The 25,264-nt window shown below is 39.1% G+C and overlaps 1 protein-coding gene across 1 annotated transcript; it reads left to right on the forward strand.

Annotated features, from left to right (window-relative positions):
* Positions 1 to 1,031: 1,031 nt before the first annotated feature.
* LOC135465647 (cyclin-dependent kinase 10-like) lies at positions 1,032 to 21,774 on the forward strand. The gene is made up of 17 exons (XM_064742935.1): positions 1,032 to 1,170; positions 2,557 to 2,772; positions 3,614 to 3,686; positions 5,456 to 5,527; positions 7,239 to 7,341; positions 7,912 to 7,993; positions 8,439 to 8,506; positions 9,285 to 9,337; positions 10,774 to 10,843; positions 12,139 to 12,198; positions 14,001 to 14,124; positions 16,063 to 16,112; positions 17,075 to 17,164; positions 17,859 to 17,911; positions 18,580 to 18,661; positions 20,201 to 20,264; positions 20,997 to 21,774. The coding sequence occupies exons 2-17, from the start codon at positions 2,674 to 2,676 to the stop codon at positions 21,012 to 21,014; spliced, it is 1,161 nt and encodes a 386-aa protein (XP_064599005.1). The 5' UTR covers positions 1,032 to 1,170; positions 2,557 to 2,673; the 3' UTR covers positions 21,015 to 21,774.
* The last annotated feature ends 3,490 nt before the right edge of the window (positions 21,775 to 25,264 follow it).

The raw sequence follows: 25,264 nt of genomic DNA on the forward strand, positions 1-25,264 counted from the left end.
CGATGGTTTCACCAGTCATCATGGTTGTAGAATAGAAAGAACAATTTGCCTAGTCAGTCAAGCAAGAAGAGTCAACACTAAAGGTTTCAGTGAAGGCTTGTGGTTATTGTCTGCACAGTTGTCTCATTATCCAGGTTTTCTGCGCTTGGTCTCAGTAATAATCTGGATTTTGGATGCAACCCATACATCGTTGCTGCACACCACGATTTCAAAAAGAGGAAAGTCATCACTTGATCAGTTTTTTTTACCTAGACTGAAATAGATTTAAATGTGTATGAGTGATTGAAAGGATGCTTTTCTCCTCAGTCCACACAAGAAATCGACGTGTGCAGCTGTTTTAGAGTGGAATTAAATTCTTACTTCGTTCCGCGGAATTAACCAACTGGATTTTTCAGCTCAAACAGTCAAGGATTAAACGTTGATAGGTAAATTGTTGAAAATAGACCTCGGCGTTTAGTTTAACTGAACTAAGTTAAATGTTGTCGAAATCTGACGATCTCATATGTATATCCCTTCATGTGTCTTGCACAGCTACGCTACCCAGAAACCAAATGGCAGGTATCGAAATTTGGACTTGGAGTAATACCTTAGCCTCCAAAAGACATATAACATTTTTCATTTCATCAGTTGACACTTGATGACAGGTTACCCAACATGAATGACCACACCGTGAGATGCAGTTGATACTTATTGGTGCCATTACTGATTTTATTAAATAACAATTCATCAAGTTACCTCCTTGTCTTGCGAGATTTGAGACCATCGGCCTTGCCAATCTTCTAAATGCAGACGCCATTTTGCCCAACAACCCGGCCTCGTACCTTTGGTACAAAAAACTTACGCGCTCTTTTATTTCATTTGAAGCCTGTTTTGTCTGATATGTTCTTCAGCGCTAGGTACTATTTTATACTTGTGTCAAAGACACAAAGTGGAAAACTGGATTTATTTTTTGTAACACAACTTTTAAAATCGAATGTCTTGACACTTAAAACTTCAGAAATGTACGAGCCGTGCACTGACAAACATAAAGAGGGTTTACCGAGAGAGGCCGCAACATGTGTAGAGATGCGGTCTTTTGAATTTTAAAGCTAGAAAAACAAAACTAGCTGCGTCATATCATACGGTATATGGCAGACATTTTTTTGTTTATTTCGTAGGGGTTTCGCAAAGGTGAGACGAGGCGACAGATGCACAAAAAAAAAAAGATTTCAAAAGATTTGTACCCGGTACCGGTGATACATGTAATCAGCAATGTTAATCATTAATAAACTTAATTGATTCACTGTGGCTACAATTGACAATAAACAGCCCAAATTTATAATGAATATTTGTCAGGAAAGAGTGGTATAAGATAGAGCTGTACAATGCATGTAGACTTAGCCTACAATGCACAGGCAGACAGGTGTTCTCATGCAGTGCATGTGAGCCTGTTTTGTTGTCAGCTCAGCTTTCTTGTCAGACTGTGGCTATATATGTCTTCATTTCATCCCAGGCTAGAATGACTGAATGACTGAATGAATGCCTGGGATTTTATTCATGCCTAACAATTTTTCAGCCGTATGATATTGAAGAGTATTTAGGTTGGTAAACATATATACTATATGTTTTCATGTGGAAGGGTGAGTCCATGCTGCCTATATGCGGCCACCACTGAAGTATCATGCCGAAGACACCAGACTTGACCGACCGCCCAGTCACATTATACTGACTCCATTCCAACTAGTTCTGTTTCCTTGCTCTACCTCCCAGTGCTGAAGACAAGTACCAAGTTCTAAAGTCTTTGGTATGACCCGACCCGGGTTTGATCCCGGGTCTCCCAAGGCGAGCGCTCTAACCATTAGGCCACAAAAGTGGTCTCCCAGGCTAGAAGGCTAAGATTTTAACCTGCCAGTCTAACTGGGGACATAATACACATAGGTTAAATACAGTTTGAACTGTCATTATGAAGGCGTCAGTCATATGTCAGAGGCCTAGGTGGTTAGCATGCTAGTAAAGCACAATCATCTAGAAGCCTCCCATCGACGTGATCACTGAGTTCAAGCCCATTTCATGCTGGCTTCCTCTCCGGATGCATGTGGTCGTACATTGCCAGCAACTTGCAGATGGTTGTATGTTTCACTCAGGCTTTGCACGGTTTCCTTCCAACATATAATTTACCGGCTGTGATCATATAAGTGAAATAATGCGTCTTAAAACTCCAATTAAATAAATAAATAAATAAATAAACTGTCATCACAGCTTACTGATAACCTATAGACCCACAGCTCAGTGGAACTTACCTAATCCTAAAACATTACTATCAAACTACATGTAACTACATATGTTGGCTAGCAGAGCTCTAATTCCTCCATAATTTCTTTTATTCATTGGATTTATTACTTCATACTAAAGATTGTTTCATTTTAAGTGACTGCGTTCAAGTTTATTGGTGGAGGAAATTAGGGGGGTAAAACAGGTGCCTCAGTGAACAGAGTCTGCACTAGTATCTGCCAATTAAATCACAAAATGGACTAATACAGTTTAGACTGATTTATTAAATATCTTTGCATGTTGCAGATTTGGAGACCGAGAGATAACTCAAGCATGTTGCATTTGCAGAGGTTGGGATGAAAACGACGATCGTCTTGTAGACAAGACTGATGACAGCTGGCGTGACTGCTGACTGAGTTGATCATGGACACTGGTCAGCGGGACTCTCTTAAAGGCCGGGATGAACTGTGCCTGTACTCCATGTTGACTGGGGAATATATAGAGATACCGGAGTCTCACAGGGTACTTAATTAGATGTGTTCAGAAACTTGTACCTCCACTGATTATACAGTTTTATATCTAACACACATGCAGTGTGAGAAGAGAAACTCCAGATTTTGGTCTAACACTACTTTTATACATGTACATGATGTAATTCTTCATTTACATATCATTCATGTACTTTTTTAACTTGCGTTGAATTGTTGTTTAAATGTTAAGAGAAGGTTACATACATGTATATGATTTTGTCAAGATTTACAAGTGGAGGAAAACTGTAGAGCACTGAGCGGCCACCCAACAAACGCCCTGACTAAAGGTGTTACTCCAGCTTCAAGAGAAAGGTGGAAATACTAAAGTGATATGAAAGAAAGCCTGTGGAACAGAGTTAGCACTGTGGTTCTGACGGATTATCAATAAATAACTCTGGTTAACCCTTATAATTAAAGAGTCATCTAAAACAAAAACTTGGCCAGTTTTCATAAACTTTAATTGATTGATGTAATTGAGGTAATTTCAGACAAAAGTGGACATGACAGAAAACTTTTGTTTCGGTATTATCCTAGGGCTGAAACTTACTACAAAAAGTGGTTTTAAGACAGTTCAATTTTTCATATTGAGAGAAAGCAACTCAGACTATCTCGATCTGTATTTTTTGAAATCTGCATTTAAGACACATATGTTTTGATGCTGGTGTGGCTTTTTAAACCTGAACCAGCATGAACTGGATTTGAACCTGCAGCATTATTGGCCAAACTAGAGCATTGTAGCTGTGGTATGAGTGAAGTTAAATCAGAATAACCCATTGAAATGTGTTGCTACCATCACAGACTTACTCCTGTCATTTTATTAATTTTCATTTTAGTTAGGAAAGTGCCGTAGTGTCACCGAATTCGAGAAGATGAATCGAGTAGGAGAGGGTACATACGGAATAGTTTGTGAGTGTTGTCGTTCATTGAGAAACAAAATGGAAAGAGATTGATGATAGGCAGATATTTTATGAAGTTTAAATATTATCAATATTGGGTGCAACCATGTATTGTGATAATGTTTAATGGAGAGTGAGCAAGTCACTGTTGTGCCTGGATTATAAGCTCTTTCTCCATATGTAGGCTTATGTTTGATTTTGAATCCTACTCTATCGGGTAATTAGCTTTCACTTTAAATTGTAAGGATTGTTAACTATATGTACTTCCTAATATAAAGTGGAATATAGAAGTTGATAGATGGGGTTCCCACTGGTCCTTCAAATACTTATATTTATTTTTGTTGAAAGTTTTGTGAGACCTTGAAAGTCCTTGGGACAGAACCCTGTAACAATGCATTTTAGGAAAAGTCCTTGAAAGTAATGAATGAATGCTTGGGGTTTAAGGGCGTGCTTAACAATGTTTCAGTCACATGACGACAATCCTTGAAAGCGAATGCATTTTGGGCAAAGTCCTTGGCAGTGAATGCATTTTGGAAAAAGTAATGAATGCATTTTGGGCAAAGTACTGAATGCATTTTGGGTAAAGTCCTTGGAAATGAATGCATTTTGGACAAAGTCCTTGAAAGTGAATTGATTTAGGGAAAAGTCATATATAAACATTATAGTGCATTATTATTGAAAATGGACCAGAAGGTAAGGTATCAAAAGAGCAAATAAATGGTCCTGGAAATGTGCTGGAAGGCAGAAATCATTAGGCCCCTGAAAATCCTTGATAAACGTTTTATTTGACTGTTGTAGATAAGTAAGGCAGCAAATTTTGAGATGGATGACAACTTTTGGTTTATCACTGGTGACAAACTGTGACTGTTGGTTCTAATATCCATTATTTTGATAACGATGTTAGAACCAACATAGAATCATCATACAAAGAAGTTGACATCTATGGGTAATTTGTTGACTACAGCTTTATATAAGTATCTACATCATGTATATGTACATACAGCTGTCCAGGGTAGTTTCTTCCTCACAACAGTTTCCTCACCACTTGTTTGTTTAAAATATTTTTGAATGTCAATTAAAAAAGTCTACTCTATTTGACCTAAAATTTCATCAATGGCTAACTTCCTTATTTTGATTTTAAGTGATTTCTTGATCTCCCGACATTATCAGGCAGATTTTTACAACAGAAACACAGAAGTGATGTAGACCAAGTCAGTGGCTTAAAGGTTATAACATTTGCCTCAAAGTCAACCTTGGGTCGGATCAAACCAAAGCCTTTAGAAATGATACTTGTTGCTGTCTCATTTGGCGCTCAGAACTAAGAACTAAGAACTGAAACTGAACTGGTTGGCTGGTGTCAGTATGATGTGTCTGGGTGGGTGTCATGTCTGGTGTCTTCGACATGAAACTTTCAGGGGCGGCAGCACTTGGGCGGCATAGACCCGCCCTGCCACAGGAAGACACAATACATATACACACACCTACCCAAATTCCTCGACCTTTTCGCACTCCAAGCATTTATGTACCTTTTTGATTTGTTTTTAGAAACAAAACTACATTAGTTGGATTGTTGATTTCAGGACTTCACAAAAAGTATAATTTTATCAATCTGCACAGAGTAATACCTTGCAAACATTTGAAAAGGTTGACGAATTACATTAGTGTCTCCTTGTTGTCATATGACTGCAAAAATTGCTAAGTATACTGTAAAATCCCATTTCTACATTATAGACACATCTGTGACCAATATCTATTAAAGCATTGTTTGGCTGTTCGCAGATCGAGCTCGGGATACACAGTGTAATGAGATTGTAGCTCTGAAGAAGATGAGGATGGAGAAAGAGAAGGATGGTAATATAGTGTGCATATGGTCACAGGAGTAACTTGTGAACCCTTCAGGCTCATAGCTTTCTTCAGTATTGCGATTCGTTGTCTGGGACTAAATTGAGTAGATGTAATTTCCTACACAGATGAATCGAAACCAGCGAGAATACTTACTGGAGTGAGACTTGAACTCAGATTTAGAATATCTAACCCCAACACTCTACCAACCGAGCTATCCAGCCAGATGGGAAACGTGTGTCTGTGAAAAATCTTTCCCTGCATATAACTAGATTTTAACGAGCAAGCTGTTCCCATCTTGTTGGATAGCTCAGTTGAGGAGAGGCTAGACACTCTCACAAGTTGTGAGTCCTAGTCTCGAGTCTGGATTTTCGCTGGTCTGGGTTTATCAGCGTAGGAAGTTTTCTACTTGTTGCTTCAATATTTTGCTCCTTCCTATCGCTAGGTGACGCAAAGTAGAGATTTAATCCCAGTCTTGCACAAGGAATTTCTGGAGACCCAATTGCTCATTGTTTCTGAGACATGGTGGTGATAAGAAGCGGTTAACAACACTCATATGTGTGGTTATCCCCAGGTGGCCACTTGAACTCTTCTCTTTATACTGGGGTGGAGCAGTATCGTAGCGGAGCAGTATCGTAGCCACAGGGGCAACCAATGGTAAACCATGCACAGATACAAAACAATGGCTGCGATCCAAAATTGGTGTCAGCTTTGGCTCTTACCTCTCAGCACAGGACATAAGAGACCCAAATTCACCTCACAGTCATCGCTAAAGCAGCAGCCTCCATTTTGCCTTCACCACAGTTATGGGCCTTGAAAAGTTATCATTCCTAGATGGCGCATGCGTGTTAAATCTGAAAAGACAAGCCTTATGGCCGCCTTGTTCAGAAATGGCTTGACATGTCGTGAATACGAGGCTGGTGTGCCATTACAAAATGGAATATACATGGGATGTTGAGTGTGCGGGCGAGCTGAGAGGCAAGAGCCAAAGTTGACGCCAGTTTCGGACCGCAGTCATTGTTTAGAAAGGATCTATCAGACATGGCGTGAATCAGTGTATGATTTACCATTGTAAGAGCTGAAGTATAATATATGGACATATGTGCAGCCTAACGTTGGTTGTTGGCCGTTTGTCTTCCACCAATAGGTGAAGCCGCGTTTAGGAAAAATCATCTGTAACTTGCCAATTTACAAGTTTAGCCCCCTTCACTCCACCAGTAAAACTGATCGCCATGAAATAAGCGAAAAATTCAAGACTGCGGCCTTTAAGAACAGTCGAAAACCCAAAAAGGTAGGGCTTCTATAGATTATTTTACGTCTCTGTCTGCCTTAATTTGTGATTCGGGGCCTCCGTGGTTCAGTTGGTTAAGGCGGTAGCGCAGGGTAATGACCCAGGAGTCTCTCACCAATGCAGTCGCTGTGAGTTCAAGTCCAGCTCATGCTGGCTTCCTCTCCGGCCATATGTGGGAAGGTCTGACAGCAACCTGCGGATGGTCGTGGGTTTCCCCCACGCTCTGCCCAGTTTCCACACACCATGATGCTGGCCGCTGTCGTATAAGTGAAATATTCTTGAGTACGGTGTAAAACACCAATCAAATAAATAAATAAATAAATCAATAATTTGTGATTCAAGTCAACATAATTTTAATGTAACAGTATTGAGTTTATTATTATTATTATTATTCTGTGCTTCTACATTATCATTGATTGATTTCTTCAGGTATCCCAATCAGTGGGCTAAGGGAGATCAATATTCTACTCAACCTGCGCCATGAGAACATTGTGGAAATGAAGGAAGTGGTTGTGGGAAAGAGTTTGGAGAGGTGAGAGTTACTAGATAAATCAGTCACCATCTGTTCCCTACAGGAGTTCTCTCCCATATACATATACTTGCATGTGGTTTATGCAAATTCCGACCTTTTAAAGATGGTCCTCTTATCTCTTGTCTACATGTTCATTTCTTTCGAAAATGTATCTCTCTTTTTTAAACAGGTCTAAATTTTTATTTTAAGAATGATACTTTTTCAGTGTCAGAGTGCATAAAGTTGAAATTGACAAATAGTCTTTTTTCTGGAAAAGGTGCACTGTCCCAGTACTTTTTTGAGTTGAGGACATATTTAAATAATTGAAAAGTCTTGAAAAAAAGATCAACAAAAACATCAAAACTGAACAAAATCAAAAAGTGGATTTTAAATTTTATTTTGATTTTTGGATTTTGTTTTAGTGTTGGCATGTCCTTAAAAGACAAAATAAAATTGGTATTGCCTATTTGAAAAAATCTTTCATGCACGAGAAACCCAGTTGCTGAGACATGTTTGTCTTTTCGTCTTACTTCCATGAGGATAGAATTATTGGTATTGAAACTTTGATTAAAGTATCCTCTGTTGTTTCAGTATATTTTTGGTGATGGAGTACTGTGAGCAGGACCTGGCCTCACTACTGGACAACATGGCATCCCCATTCTCTGAGGCTCAGGTGAGTTCTCTCAACGATTCAAATTTAAACAAGCGCAGGTTCGCAGTCAGTGTGACATTCCATAAAAAAGTAACAAGCCTGTGTTGTCTAACAGTCAGGCCTCTGGTTAAGTCAGTGGCACATGGTAAAAGATAACATGTTAAAAATTTTAACTGACCAACAGGCAGGCAGAGGAACTTATAGATCTGGTTGTTGCAGCTAAACTTCTAGAGTATACATGCTGAAAACATGGATCAGATTAACAAGAACAAATGTGCAGTGGTGTCTTGCACTCAGCTACCTTGTGAAGTGAATGGCCGGTGTTAAAAAAAAAAGTTAATGTAAGCCAGATGGATACAGTAACTTACAGCAACCATATCATACATGTGGATAATATACAGAAAAAATTCTAACATTAATTGTGATATAATTCATGTACATGTATCATATTTATTTTTAATTACAGGTAAAATGCATCATGATTCAGGTGTTTAAAGGACTGCGTTACCTGCACGAGAACTTCATTGTTCACAGGTATAATAAACAGGTTCCCTTCTGAAGAGCCTGTTACCCTTCAGGCACTTTCTAGAGTACTGTAAATCACACATATTGTAAATGGCTTAAAATTTTCTCTATGAGCATGTTTTGTCTGATTGTGAGAATTTCATTGATCCTAGAAAGGTGTTTTGAGGTTTGTTTGGAAAGTAGGCTGATGTTGTACTGAAGAAATGTTAGTTTCAGCAGCAGGGGCATTGTTGTATGACATTGATTTATGTAAATTTGCATATTTTGGGGCAAGATTTTAGGTCTGTCAGTGATTCTTTGGTAATCACATCAACACCTGATAAACCTTCCCGTCATGCCAAAACTATTACAATTGTAGTATGTTTTTGTGACTTGATGGACTGAAAGATGCATTTGTTGTAAGGTTGTCTTTTTTCTCTTTCAAAGACTACATTACTAGATTACAAACCGCCAGAGCTGAGCTTTTGAGTTTAAAAATATTGTTTATTTGTTTTCAGGAAAGACTAAATCTGTTAAAATGCAGAAAAATTTGCTTCACCAAAACATCATCAACATCTGTCTCTATTTTTCCACAATAATTTCCATAAACTAAGGTACTTACTGAGTAAAGAAATGTAGTAAGCTCTGTAGATTGATAGATACACTTTAGCTATACTTACATTGTTTGATCTTGTTTGGTTACTTCAGGGTTCGATAAGAGTTTCTTATCAGGCAATCGTAAATATTTCACTTCAGGAAACCAATAATGCTCTTTAGATTGATAAATACAGGTTAATTTTTTTTTCAGAGATCTCAAAGTTTCTAATCTACTTATGACAGATAAGGGATGTGTTAAAATAGGTAAGGCAGCATATATTTTAATTTTGTGTTTTACATGCGAGCTGATACTAAAAATACAAAACTGGAATAATTTATTTTTCCATGATTTTCCTGTTTTTCAAGGCTTTTCGATCACATGAATTTTCAGGAACAGTTTCTGAGACAGTCCACATCTCCCACAAATTAGATTTTAAATTTTCAGTTTTATTTTTATTGTTATTCTTTACTGTGACATTGAAAAAAGATTCATTCTGCCCATGACACAAAGACTTTTATTGGTGTGGTCTAAAGTAGGTTGAAATCTGAAAAACAGATAAACATACAGCAATAAGTAACGGTAAGTGAATTGATCAGTAATGGTTAGGGCCATATACTGGTGGTCACATACAGGAGATGAATTTCTTATCTACATTCTTTAAAGAGATAGACCCAGCTGTCTCCTGAGGTTAAAGCGCTGACTCACAGCAACTATCAGGCACTTGACCAATGAGGTCACATGTTTTGGTCTAGTTCTCGCGGTTTGACTGCAGCTTTGTCTTAGTACGTGGCAGTCTTGGTGAGGGACAGTGGTTACTTCGTCCACCCCTGTTTCCTCTACCCATAAATTAAACGTGATCAAAAAATTCTTCAGTATGGCGTTGGAGCATGACAGGATTATAGAACCCTAGGAAATTCAATCTGTAGAAACACTAACCAGCAATACATGAGCTGAAGGCTCAGTTTACATAGCTTTAGGTTTGTATGCACGTAAGTGTTAAATGTTTATTTCAAGTTGCTTGGAAAATGGGAATTTTGGACATAGAAACAGCCGGGAAATTTGACATTTTTTATGGCCAGTCAGTCAATCAGATCTTTAAAAGATTGTTTGTGTTTCCTAGCTTGTATTCTGTTGTGTGGCTCGATAACTGTTGCCATAGTAATAGAAACAGGGATCCTTGATCTCCAGATTGCATGGGATATTTTCTCTTGAAAAATGTTAATGGAGTTAAAATCATATGTGTGGACCTGGTAATGCACTGTGAAAAAACAAACAATAAAAATAAAGAAAAACTCCCACACCAACTGGATAAAAGTAGTACTGTAATTCTTCAAAGTTTTGCATGTTTGCAAGATGTTTATTCAAGCACATTATCAAGAACAGTATTAAAAATACTGTTTATTTGTTTTCAGGAAAGACTATATCTAATAAAATGCAGAAAAATTTACTTCACCAAAACATCATCACCATCTGTCTCTATTTTTCCGTAATAAACTGATAAAATTATACATTTTGTGAAGCCCTGAAATCTGCCAGCTAAACCATTGTAGTTTGGTCTCCAAAATCAAATTAAAAATGTAAAAACCTTGTACTTACAGTTGTTCTTTCATATATGAAAAGGATGAGGAATTAGGTTACATGCACTTGTGTGATATGTACTGCTCAAATAATTCCCGCGTTCACTTTTGTTGGCTTGTAGCTGACTTTGGTCTGGCAAGGAAGTATGGCGTACCTCAGTGTCCGATGACACCCATGGTGGTTACTCTCTGGTAAGTTCATTCTCCCTATAGCCAAGGTCATATACCTGCATTTCTGTCGAGTTCACTCTGGCATCTTTGCTGTGTAATTCAGGTTCAGTTCAAATGCATCCAATGAATTGCTAGGGCAAAGGATTTATTTATTTCTTTGATTGGTGTTTTACGCCGTACTCAAGAATATTACACTTATACGACGGCGACCAGCATTATGGTGGGCGGAAACCGGGGAGAGCCCAGGGGAAACCCATGACCATCCGCAGGCTGCTGACACTAGGACAAAGGAGCCGTGACCTATCAATGTCCATCTCAAAATGTTCACCACGGATATGATACGATCTGCTTGACTCGAGGTATGTGCAGAGAAATTTCATTGCATGACCTAGATAAGACCTGTAGCTAAATCAAACTAGCTGCAGTGTTAAATTCTGCAAGGAGCCCTACATGCACTTGTACTGCCACGAAGCCAAGGAGAACTATTGACAGCGTGAAGGTGTGGTGAGCCAAGATCAATTCTTTATTAGATTGTGTTATGGACTTTAGTGATAAGAAGTGTCCTACGACCGCCTGGGTAAGCTAATGGTTAAAGCATCACTGGACGCTCAGAAAACAGGACTGGTTGGCACGGTGATAGTATAATATGACTGGGTGGGGTGTCATGTATGGTGTCTTTGGCATGGTGTTTTGGTGATGGCTGCACTTTGGCAGCATGGACTCGCTCTGCCACAAGAAGACACAGTGTATGTGCACACACTTCATCATATGACTGAAATATTGTTCAGTAAAACCCCAAACATACACACATACACAAAGTGTCCTACAGAGTCCAGTGACTTCCACTGTGCTCAGTGTCTTGTGCGTTATCTCCCACTGTTGAAATTGTAAATGCAGGATTTCACCTAACATTAAGTATGTAAAATTTCACCTTCTTAAGCACATAAAGGCCATAAAATGATACTTTTGATGACAATACTTAAGCTTTTCTGGTAATCAAACCTCGCTGAAAACTTCTGAATAGCCCTATAAGGTAGGAAGATCAATGAGAATCAAGCAAACTTTATGACTTGAAAAAGGCCATACTTTTATACTGTAGAAATACAGTAGGTCAAATTCATGAAACACATTGTCATCTAATACTGTATGCGTCCTGCCACTATGGAGAAGTTTCTTCCATTCCATGTGTCAACGATGGATTTTAACGCCAATTGAATATAAAACCAAAAATTCCTAGTCTACCAGTATCATTTGTTTGTCAAGGCTTTGTATTAACACTGGCATGATTTTCACACCTTTAACTCCTCATGTTCCAGGTATCGGGCCCCGGAATTACTGTTAGGTGCTAAAACACAGACAACTGCCATTGATATGTGGTAAGTCAAATCAGGATGTATTGAATTTAACCCGTGTAAGTGAGCAGTACCTAGGTCTAGTGGTGAAACTAAATCGCTAGAAGGGGCCTCCGTGGCTCACTTGGTGAGCCTAATGACCCAGGCTTCATGGTCATGCTGGCTTCCTCTCCAGCCGCAACTGGGAAGGTCTGACAGCAACCTGTGGATGGTCATGGGTTTTCGCGAGGCTCTGCCTGGTTTCCTCCCAACTTCATGCTTGTCGTATAAGTGAAATATTCTTGAGTACGGTGTAAAACACCAATGAAATAAATAATTAAATAAATAAATAAATATGTAAATAAATAAATTGTTAGGACACACAGGTGCAGGCTGAAAAGCTTGCCTTAGGCAGGGAATTTGTGGCTTCCTCCACTTTTACTGCTTGTGGGGTCTTGGTGACAACAAGCACTGTACAGGGCATGTATGGCTGTTTGCACAGTCTAATGTTAATTGAAGACCACATTTGTATATCACTTGTGGAAAAGTTAGCCAGGTGGGTGGTTTTGTACACCAAGCACTTCCCTCACCAATAAATCTCGTGGCCATCGTATGAGTGAAGAATTCTTGAGTAATGTGTTATGCAAACAATTAAATAAATATGGTAAATGATGTAAAATGTCCCAAATGTCTAAATGCTAATCTTCCCTGAGTTCTCTTGATCTTTGAACCTTGTTTTCAGGTTTGTTTGAAAGATAGAATGTGATCCTAGTTTAAGTTTCAGTTACTAAAAGTAATATTTTATAACATTTATTTGCCTCTAGATGTAAAAATTGTTTTTGTTGGATGGAGCAAAATTTAAGGTCATTTACAGTAAGCAAAAGTCAAAACTGAGTGAAGTCCCATATTTGACTACTAAGTCACATGTTTGACCACTATGTCACATGTTTCACAACTAACTCACATGTTTGACCGCTAAGTCACATGTTTACCACTAAGTCACATGTTTGACCGTTAAGTCACATGTTTGACCGTTAAGTCACATGTTTGACCGCTACATGTCTGCCCGCTAAGTCACATGTTTGACCGCTAAGTCACATGTTTGACCACTAAGTCACATGTTTCATCACTAAGTCACATTTTTGATCGCTAAGTCACATGTTTGACCACTAAGTCACATGTTTGACCACTAAACCACGTTTGATCGCTAAGTCACATGTTTGACCACTAAGCCACATGTTTCACCACTAACTCACGTTTGATCGCTAAGTCACATGTTTGACCGCTAAGTCACATGTTTGACCACAAAGTCTCATGTTTGACCACAAAGTCACATGGTTGACAGACTCTTTCCATCTTCCTCTGTACACCAGAGAAGCTGAATAGCGTACAACTGCATTTGCTTTGATGTGTGTTGTGTCCAGTGCAATAATAAACTTGGCAAAAATATGCTGTGTTTTACTTTGATAGAGATCCTATGACTTCAGGAAAAGCCAGGGATATGTTATATAAATACAGTATGGTCTATGTGTCTGTTGAGCTTTGCTATGCCATAATTACTTTGAAATATAATATTGCCTGATCTTGATAAAATTGTGTGTGCAGGTTCATTTTGTCGAACCTCAAATCAAGTTTCATAACCAACCAAATCTGTGCATAATTTTCGCGTGCCTAAAGAACTGAATGAAATTCTCATTGGGTGTATGTTTCTGAACAATAACTGCTCGAAATACTGCCTGATTTTGACTATGCTCGAAATCCAGCCAGATCCATTCAGAAGTGTTTAGCATTCAGAATATTTAGCATGGGATATTTAATATCCTGAATTTAATTTTTGTGTGATTCAGGGCTGCAGGCTGTATACTGGGTGAATTGCTGGGCCACCAACCATTGCTACCTGGCCGTTCAGAGATACACCAGATAGGACTAATCGTGGACATGTTTGGGACGCCTAATGAGAGCATCTGGCCGGTAAGTCTGTACATTGTTAGCTTCATTTTGTACACTGAAACCTGTCAGTTGTCTCATTATCACAGAGAATAGTTTAACTTAAGACAGTGTTCTTTCATTTTATTTAGATTTACTAATATATGTCTAGAGTAGTATTTGTGGAAAGCTGCCCAGTAGACAAAACAGATAGAGAAATCAGTAAACTTTACACACTTTATAGGAGCCTAAGCAGAATAGCATATTCTTCATTAATCTTCGTTGTCGTGATATTCGTTGCACAAATTACTAACGTACATGTATTACGCATGTATTGCTGGGGGGCCTCTGTGGTGTAGTGGTTTGCAGCACAATTACCTATCCAGCAGCCTCTCACCAATGCACCCGCTGTGAGGTTAATTCCAGCCTATGCTGACTTCCTCTGCGGTCGTATGTGGGGAGGTCTGCCTGCATCCTGTGCATCCTCTCACCATAATACTGGCTGCCATTGCATGAAATATTTTAGAGTACTGCGCAAATCTCTTATCAAATAAATAAAACACGCACTCAGAGCTTGGAGGGGAGTCACCATTGAACAGGAAAAAGTACCCCCTTTTTTTGCGAGATTATTCAGGAGTCGTTGCCGGATTTCTGAGCTAAGGCGTTGGTGTCGGCATACATATAGCTGAATGGCCCTTGACTTGGGAGGTTGGGTGCTGGAATCTGGCACTGGTTGGTTTGGTAGCAGCTTTACGTCAGAAGGTTTAGGAGGTACATGGTGAAGAGCAGTGCTTTACTCCATTTCAGTCACTCTGTTTCCTTCAACCCTTTACCCTCACGGTGACATATTCTTGATTGCGCTAAAACAAAAGAAATATAGAAACAAAAAATTTTTGTAATGAGCCAGATTCAAGATAATAATTCTTTTTGGTTAAAGATTGTTAAAATGATAATAGGAAGAAATCTGCATCATCCATGAAAAGCAGTAAAAAAATAAATGACACCGCAATACATAAATGACAATGGTTGAATGAGGGGAGTATCTTTTTTCATGTATTTCCGTGTGTTACTTTGCATGCATGTAGTTTGAAACTACATTGTGCAACATGTATTTATAAATGTGGCTTGGCAAAATGCAACAAAAAGTCACATTCTAAAGAAAAGCTCTGTGCAGAAATTAAATCGGTTTACATGAGATTTGTTTTTTTGGCAGAACTGTTTGAAATTCTTAGAATTACAGCCTGCCAATTTTAATTGTTGGAGTATGCTTCATTCACATTTGTATTTTGGACAATCTAAAGCCAAAGATAAAACTTCGATTTAGACTGAATACCAATATTTAATACTAGATTTGCAGGAATTCATTTTTCAAAATTAAAGAAACTTTTGAACCAAATTTGTAAGATGAAGTGAATCATGGAATTTTAGAATTTCCTGGATATTTGATTATGTTTCTGTCCTTAGCCTGTTTTCAAAACTTTAGGAGTATAATGATTTTGAATACATTAGCCATCAGTAAGACAGTGCTAGTAGATGTTTACCGTTTCTTTTTCTCAGAGTCTCTATCATGTCCTGGATTGAATACCAGTGTTTATTGAGAACAGAAAAGCTCATCCATTTAGATATCTTATCATCATACCATAGCTTTAAAAATGGCACTTGTTGCTGCCTCGCTTGGCGTTTAGTACTGAGAGGTTTGAGGAAGGACACAGGACTGGTTAGTACAGTGTGAGAATAATGTGACCGGTTGGAATGTTATGTCTGGTGTCTGTGGTATGATGCTTCAGTGGCAGCAGCACTTTGAAGACATGGACTTGTCTTTCAACAAGAAGATACAGTATATGTACATGAACTTATTGACTCCTTGTCGTCATGTGACTGAAAGATTTGCTGAGTATACAGTATAAACACTCAGGCATGTCTGCATACATATATATATACAAATCACTGTCAACCAGTTGTCCAGTCCTGTTCATCTTTTAGGGATTTGATGATCTTCCAATGCTGGAGCAGTGTACGCTAAAGTCACAACCGTAAGTAAAACCAAAACTTAAAAACAAACATGGCTGACTTGTCTGTGAGTATCGTCAAAGCACAGAATCAGTTTTATTTGTCAGTATTTTTTTCTGCCACAATATCTGCTTGTGTACCATACACAACAAGGAATAGGCCAAGTGCTGTTTGGCCCGGTGTCAGTACAGTGTGACTGGGTGGTGTCATGTCTGGTGTCTGCGGTATGAAATTCCAGTGAGATAGCACCATTACTATTTATTTATTATTTATTTGATTGATGTTTTACGGCGTACACAAGAATATTTCACTTATACGACGGCGGCCATCATTGTGGTTGGAGGAAACCGGGCACCATTACATCTGCTGCAATGTACTGTGCCAAGGTCATACAGTTGTAGTGAGACTGAAATATTGTTGAAACCAAAAAATAACCCCAATTAAAAAAATAAAAAAAATTGTAAGCTGTGTCCTCCACTCCATGTGGTTAATAACTTTGGTGACAAGGGGTTGTCTAACGTTTGTTGAAGACCACTAGCCTTGCACCAATAAGGAGTAGACATCTCAGTAACTTGTCAGAGGTCAGTGGTTTAGTCCAGGCACTGTAATTAGTGTCCACCACCTGTGAAATTGACCCCAATCATCAGGGCCATATTTAGAGCCAATTAGTTAGACAAAACTTTTGGGCATCCAATCTAATCGGATTGGATAAAACTAACAAGTATTATAAACTTGAAAATATGATGTTTTTTTGTTTTTCAATAAAAAATTTAGTTTTCATATAAATTTCTTTCATTCACAGACTTAAATGCTCTTGGATAGCATCATTTGGATTTTAGTTGTATTAAATTTCTTCATGCACGATATCTGTGCCTTCTTAAATTATTTTTAGACATGGCCTTGATCATATCACTGAAAAAACCTTGAGTATGGCGCACAGCATTCAAATAAATACATTCTTAACTTGCTACTTCTACTCGGTCAGGTACAACAATCTGAGGCACACCTATCCATGGCTCTCAGAGGCTGGTGTCCGACTGCTCAACTTCCTCTTCATGTATGACCCAAAGAAACGGTATGTCATCATTACAAACTTATCTTGTGTCAATTAATTTATATTTAACATACTCAAGAATTTTTTCACTTATACCTCATTGGCCAGCATGAAGGTTGGAGGAAACTGGGTAGAGTTCAGGGGAAACCCACATCCATTCACAGGTTTCTGATTGACCCACATACGAATCCATCATTACCAGCCTGCTATCCAAGCAGTAGCATGCCTTTGGTGCATGAAATTTAAATTAGTATTCTAATATTTAGAATAGGGATATAGTTTACCGGAAGGTGTTTGTTTGTGCTCAGTGATGTTTAAAACTGACCATTATTTTGAGAGTATGGTTCGTTTTTGTTTTTCTTCAGACATGGAAGTTCATTTTAATTATGTCATAAATAGTTTCAGGCTCAGGCCTTTAACGTCTTCAAAGCAGTTTCCAGTATCATACCTAAAAAATTTTTTATGAGCTGAGCTAGACACTTGTATGTGTTTATATGTGAGCTGAACTACTGGCTTCTGACAGAAAGGGGGTGTCTGTCTCTCTGTACCACGGTATTTCCTTTGATTGTTTTCGACTCAACATAAGTTTTGGAAGGAACTTGTTTGGCACTGAGTAGAAATGATTTTGCCTGATTTCCACTGGTCATATTTTCATTCTCTTTATAGTACATTTGTGTGAAAAAATACATACATGTATTTATTTATTTCTTCTCAGGGCCACAGCTGAAGATTGCTTGGAAAGTTCCTATTTCAGTGAAAATCCTCTCCGTAAGTAAAAAGTGTATGCACAGTGTGAAAAGGACAGAAAATCCAAACATTCAAAGAATGTACACTAGATTTGGAATGTAATGTTGATAAAACTTCAGTGTGTTATTTCACATTGAATTTTGTCAAGGAGTAATTCCATTGGAGAAAACCATTTAACATAGTAAGTACGAGAAGTATCATCATCATCATCATCATCATCATCAACATCAACATCAACATCATCACTGTTCTGATGACAGAAGTAAATTTCGAAATACTGAGTCAAGATGAAGGCTTATTTGACAGGTGAACAGTACTTGTGTACTCATTATAAACTGATCAGTGAAACTATGTGTTTCAAGAAAAGATATTAGCAAACATATATCATTAGCATCATGAGATTATGTGTTTTACAATAAATGTATATTCAAGTGAATTGCTTTGGAATTTAGACAAAAGCACTCCTGAGAAAGTTGGAGGTATAAAATATACAAGAGAACAATGATGTCCCTAATCAGAGTGTCAGTATAATGTGAGTGGACGGAGAAGTCATGTCTGGATGATACTCCAGTGGCGGCAGCACTTTGATAGCATGGGGCCGCTATGATATGGCCACAGTATTGCTAATGTGCAGTAAGCCATAATTGTGACATTATTTCATTCTTTTCTTTTAACGTCTTAATTACCAGCCTGCGATCCAGAACTCATGCCATCTTTCCCACAACATCGTTTGAAGAGGAAAGCAGCAGAGAACTCCAAAGAGGAGAGCAAGTAAGCCCATCTCTCAGCAGTAATGACAGTTAATTAATCTGTTAATGCTAGTGAACCGTTTCAAAACAGACATCACAGCACCAATGAATGACCTTAGAAGAGTTAGGTGAGACATTGTGATGCCATGTTTCATTGCTTTCACACGAGGATTACAATGTTTGTGACACAGGGGTACAGTGAGTTGCTTGAAGCCATTTCTACTTCTGAAATCAGTGGCCTAATGGTTATAGTATCCAGCTGAAAGTTAGGTAACCTAGGATCAAACCTTGGTTGGGTCATACCAAAAACTTTGTTTCCGCCTCAGTTGGGGCTCAATACTCAGTGGTCAGAGCCAGGTAACAGGTCAGAGGTCAGAGCTGTTGTAGGTATAACATGATTGGGTAGGGTTTCTTGTCTGGTGTCTTTGGCATTGTACTTGTGTGGAGGATACACTTTGGCAGCTTGGACTTACCCTGCCAAAAGAAGACATGATGTATGTACCCACATCTAGTAATCTTTCGCCATCATATGATTGAAAAATTGTTAAGTATGACATAAAAACCCAAGCATACATACATACTTATAAGGGGCCCTCCATTATAGCTTTGATAAATTAAAATAGATTTAGCTGTAAACTGTGGTGTGATAAAATATATGAATCTGACATTGACATTAATGATGAAACTTACCTTGTAAATGCTTGAACAAAATGTGCTAAAAAATGTGATGCTTAAAATACATGTGCAGTATCCCATAACAAATGCCAAAATTTAATTCAGCTAGTTTAGGAAGCTGTGCCGAAGTGTTTATGTCTAAGTAGGGGCCTCCGTGGCTCAGTGTAATGACCCAGGAGCCTCCTACCAATGCGGTCAGTGTGAGTTCAATACCAGCTCATGCTGGCTTCCTCTCCGGCCGTACATTGTCTTCCAGCAACCTGCGGATGGTGGTGGGTTTCCCCCAGGCTCTGTCCGGTTTCCTACTACCATAATGCTGGCCGCTGTCGTATAAGTGAAATGTTCTTTAGTACAGCATAAAACACCAATGAAATAAATATGTCGAAGTACAGTTGGTTCAAGAAGCTGTGTGCAAGCTTGTTTTTATACAATAATTTTCTAGTTTATGAAACTTTGTCCAGCCATTACATTTCTAACGCTACAGTAACTTCAAGAATCTTTGTCAAAGCTTGTGTGTTTAAGGCAGTCAGTGACAATTTAGAAGAAATGTAGCGTGAATGAAAATATTGATGTATTGGTTTAGTCATGGGTTGTGGTACGTTGGCAGTTCTTTTTTCTGTCTGAGTCCTGGTGAAAAGACTTGAATTCCCAAAAGTAATCAGTTGGTTTCTTGTTTAGCTCCAAAACCTAACTGTTGTTTTGCAGTTGAGTCATTCTTGGTGAAACACCACTGATATATATATATATATATATATAAAGGAAGTTAATCACTTTTTGACAAGGTAGCAAGCATTTCTACTCCATTAGTAAGATGGCGGTTAAATAGTCTGCTTTACTTAGAACAAACGGTGTCATAGATACATGTGATATGTTGTTCCTATTGCAGACCCAAATCATCAGGCAATCGCTCATTTCAGGATCTAAATTTGGACACAACATCAAGTTTTATGGTAAGTTTTCTGCTATGATAAATGATGTGATGTTGGCATGACTTCCATGTTGTTCTCACTGCAGATTCATCATCATTATGATGACAGGTTTTGTCAGGTTTGGCTGGTTTCCTCAACCAAAGACATCTCTCGCTTGTTTCCTCAGCTTATTACGGCTCAGGTTGATTTCTTCAACCAAACATAACTCTGAATGGTTTCCTCAGCCTAACACTGTTTTGACAGGTTTCCTTAACCAAACACAACTCTGACTGGTTTCCACACAAAGCACTGCTCTGCTTGGTTTCTTCAACCAAACTCAGGTGTGACTGGTTTCCCTCAGCCTAATACAGTTCTGACACATTGAAATCTCAATGCAGACCTGGCGTAAATATGTGTTTTTCTGCTAATTGCTGTTTTCTTTACGTGTATGATGCCTGTCTTAGAGATTTTTATAAATGAACCTCATGTGATTGTGGACAAAAAAAGCATATACAAAATAAACTTTCTCATATGAATTAATCATTGTAAAATTAGTCAAGGCTGTACATATAAATGTCATTATAATGTCATGCAAATGAAAGTTGAAACTGTCGTGTCTTGTTCATGGTTCAACTGTGGCTTTACATCTGGAGATATGTCAGGTACCAGGTGAAAGAAGGACAATGGTTTTCCACTGAGTTTTCTCCACACCCTAAACCTGATCATAATTAAACATCCTCTCATATGGCTTAAATTAAACCCATGCTTTTTCAGACAAAGAGGAAGAAGTGAGCCAGTGATGAAAGAAAATCTGCCAAGCGGGTTGTAAAAGATTGTGAATTGATAACCAACCCAAACAGCAACCAGTACACATTGCGATAAGGGTGCAGTGTTCAGATGGACAGGCTTGTGCACAACTAAATCATGGATTGGTGTAAGGGGGAAACCCCTTTTTTGATGACATCACCAGACATGTGAGAGTAATGGATAGCTTCATGTCGGGAGGACGCTTTAGGCTGTTAAGGGTACCTAGTGTGGTATGGTCTATGACAGGTTGATGTGAACCGGTAGCATTTGGCAGTCGACTGGAGTGTTTTGGGATATCCTTGAAGAAGTTGGCTCGCAGCTCTTTTGCTGTCATTGACCTTTTGTTCACAACCTGTTTCGTCAAGGCGCCCTTGTTTGGCTTAACGCAGTAACAGTCTCTTCTGGGACTATGTTATTGCCGCTTTCATGGAGACCCAGGTCTGATCATACCAAAGACTTAAAAATTGTACTTCCCAGTTGCTTCCCAGTTGGGTGCTTTGTGGCACGTGTTTCTTCATGACGTGTCCAGGTATCAACGGAAAAGTGGGGCCACCAGGACTGTTTCTGGTACCATGTTTCTTATTGGTAACTATCTTTCAAAATGGACAATGCGTAACAAAGGGAAATTGTTTTGAACAGCACAGACATCGCAAACTACAGAGAAAGCCTGTGTCATGCTATGTATATTGATAAAATTCTTTTGTTCTGTTATATGATAGCATAGCTATCATGACATTTAATGGTTTGACATTCGTTTATTCAGTGACTAAATTCGTAGAAACAACTATGAAATCATGAGCCGTGGGTAATTTGCTGTCATTTGGAACTTTTTGTCATTTGGATTTACCCGCTTTGGGGGCGGTAGATCCAGTGTCAATCCTTGGTCGGGTCACACTTAAGACCTTAAAAGAGGAAACCACGCTTGGCGTTCAGCATGAAGGGGATCTTGCAACGACTGGTTGACCCGTATCAGTGTGATGGCTATGATGGTGCGGCTTACTTGCCTTCGGTAAGTCGTCTCAGTGAAGCAGCACTGGATGAAAGAGCAGTGGAAATCCGTCCTGCAACAAGGAGGCACATTACATAGACTTTGAGGACTCCTTTGTCGTCATATGACTGAAAAATTGTTAAGTACGACGCTAAACCCTAAACACTGACTCACTCGCACTCGTTTGGACTTGTAGCTTCACGTTGGTAAATTTATTCCGTTCCTGACAATGTGCAGTGGTTTTTCAAGGTCAGATTTGCCCATAAATTTGAAAGCCAGTGTGGGACTAACAGATTCTTTACCGAATGGTGTGAAGAAACAGCCAGATGTGGATGTAAAAGGTGGATGATATAAACAAATATATCAGTTTCCTGGAGTGTAATATTATGATACGTGGTACTTTGATGAGCAATGACTGGCTCATTCAAGTAAATAGTTCGTCACTCTGCAGCTTGCATTCTGCTCTTGCTGGAGTGGCTTTGGCGTAAGGTCGAGGTTTGTCGGGTACGTGGCAAAAGGCGGTGATTTGCGTATGTACTCCATGCACTTGAGTTTCATCTGTGCACGTCGATTCCATCTGTGCACTTTGGTTCCTCCGCTTACCTCTGCTGCATGTCGCATAATATGGAGGAAAAACGTTCATTGTCAATCCTAACTGATTGGGAGGTTAAATGAACTTGGAACTGCGAAAGAGTTAGCTGATAATGACCATGGTCATTTTGGTCTAATTGTTTTTATTAACCCGCTAATAACCTGGTGTCATAAAAAAAGACTTGGGGATCACGACCGTAAGCATTTGTGAATTCGTGAAATTTGATTAACGAAATCTATCATAGGAAATTGTAGTTTAAAGCCATTTTGACTCACCAAGAAGAACGGTGAGAAACTTTTTTTTTCTACTTTTATATGTTGAGCCACACGATAATATCTATATTTGACCTAAGAGATAAAAACCAATCGTTTCATGGATCCTTTAATTATGAATACTTTCTGTAGACACCATGCCTTATCCAGCCCTCTCTACCCGCGGCCTTACATGCACAGTGCACATAACGAGCCGGTAAGACTTTCACATCAGGAATGCACAGAGCACCAATAATGTATGTATGCATGTTTGTATACTTGGGGTTTAACGTCGTACTTAATTTTTCAGTCATATGACGACGAGTCCTCAGGCGTGTGTACATATATTGTGTCTTCTTGTGGCAGGGCTAAAGTGTTGCCGCCACTGAAATATCATGCCGAAGTCATCAGACGGGACACCCCAAGAGTTACATGATACTGACACAGGGCCAACTGGTCATGTTTCCTAGCTCTAACCTCTAAGTGCTGAGCGCCAAGCGAGGCAGCTGCAAATACCGTTTTTAAAGTATTTGGTACGACCCGACCCTGGTTTGATCGTGGTGTATCCCGACTTCGAGGCAGTACGTATAATAAGCCGGTAAGACTTTCACACCAGGAATGTATACAGTACATTTAAAAAAAACAAAACACGGTGAAACACTGACATCAGGAAAGCACATTGTAAACATAATGAGCCGATAAGACTTTCACCTCATAAATGTACACAGTACACATAATGAGCGGGCAAGAGGATCACCTCTGGACATCCATGCTCGCTGAGCCTACAGTTGCCTCCGTTGTCCTCCTGGATGGAGTAAGAGAACGTGACACACTTGTCGCTCTGTACACAGAGCTTAGAACACACTAGGAGACTATCGACCGAGGTCCGGTACAGGACACTAGCAGGGCTGATGGCAGAGTTGACAGAGGCGCGTCTAAAGCCTACCTGCTGGGTGTCATTCTCGATACGAACTGTCAATGAAAAAGGCAATGCAGAGTAACATGACCGTTTTGAATCAATGAATGAATAAACGATTTAAAGAATCAAAAAACGAATTAATCAACGAACCACCATGAAATCAGCGAAAGATTCAACCAAACCAACGAATCAACCAACATTTAACACCATACTCAGAAATGTATCACGTGTTCGGAGGACGGGTTCTCCGTGGTCGAGGTGGTTAGCATGTCAGCGTGGCGCAATGATCCACGAACCTCTGACTAATGTGGTCAGTGTGAGTTCAAGTCCAACTCATGCTGCTTTCCTCTCCGGCTGTACGTTTTTACGTTTACTTTTCTTTTAAGTACTTACGTATCGAACGAGTGTTAATTCGTGAGGCGGACGGGCACACACAGTTCGTAGAAGAGGGTAAGGTTTCTGAAGTCGACTGCGTTGCACTAGTTGGGGAAGATTCTAGCTCTTTGACGTCTGTTAAACCTTTAGGATGGACTGTAGTTACGGAGTCATAGTCTGTCGCCGTCCTGTTTGCTCTTGTATGACTTCCGTCAGTTTGTGTCGCAGCTGAACCGGACACAGCCATTGTCTCTGGAGTTCCCGCGGGCGTTGAAACTGTCGAAGTTATCTGGCTTCCAGGCAAATTGAGAAAACTCATAGTCTCACCTGTACAATGGAACTCGGAATGATCAGTACGGTAGGCCTACATTATTAATTTTACTTTTATGGGTGTAGGATGCCCGGCCTAAACCACCGATCTTTGGCAATATACTAACTTTCCCACATGTGACGTAGCGATATGCACGCCATACCGGCAGAAGACTGCAAACAGTGAGATCGGAGGGATCAGTGCACCAATAATGTTTGGTCATTTTTGTGCTGTACCGGTACTTTAATTTTATTTAATATACAGACATTGGCATGTTGTGCTTAATACATACATATAAGTATAAGGTCATTATAATTCGCATTTATCTCCTGCAAATGAGACGTCCTTGATATATGTGTGTTTGATCAATTCATACATTTGGCATAGAACAGAATCACTTATATGTTTTACATGTATTTCAGTTTTGTATGTGTATGCATGCAGACTTCCGCGCCTTGTGTGTGATACGGTCCTCATGTACACTTACGGTGAAATCTAACACAGCACCTTGTCTTGTTTTCATTCAGAATTGTGTTACCCTACACAGACATGTGTTAAATAAATGTGAAGTAATTGTGTTTGTCTTACAAAAATGAACCAAAATGAGGTAATTAATGCAATACAACAAAAACTTGTATAGTTTGCAACGAGTGTGGTGTATAACCTCTTGTGTTCAATTCTGTCAACACAACATAGTTGTTCAAATATGACACATTTGTTGGAAAGAACACAAGTTTGTGTTCATATATCACAAGTGTTTTTTTTGTGTGTGTGTGTGTGTGTGTAATTCTCATTTATGT

This window comes from Liolophura sinensis, chromosome 5, assembly GCF_032854445.1.
Source record: "Liolophura sinensis isolate JHLJ2023 chromosome 5, CUHK_Ljap_v2, whole genome shotgun sequence".
Taxonomy (NCBI): Eukaryota; Metazoa; Mollusca; class Polyplacophora; order Chitonida; family Chitonidae; genus Liolophura; species Liolophura sinensis.

Coding starts and splice junctions, on each gene's coding strand:
- LOC135465647 (XM_064742935.1), top strand. CDS start 2,674: ATGGACACTGGTCAGCGGGACTCTCTTAAAGGCCGGGATGAACTGTGC. Junction 17,912..18,579: donor TTTCAGTGAAAATCCTCTCC/GTAAGTAAAAAG, acceptor CTTAATTACCAG/CCTGCGATCCAGAACTCATG. Junction 18,662..20,200: donor AACTCCAAAGAGGAGAGCAA/GTAAGCCCATCT, acceptor TTCCTATTGCAG/ACCCAAATCATCAGGCAATC.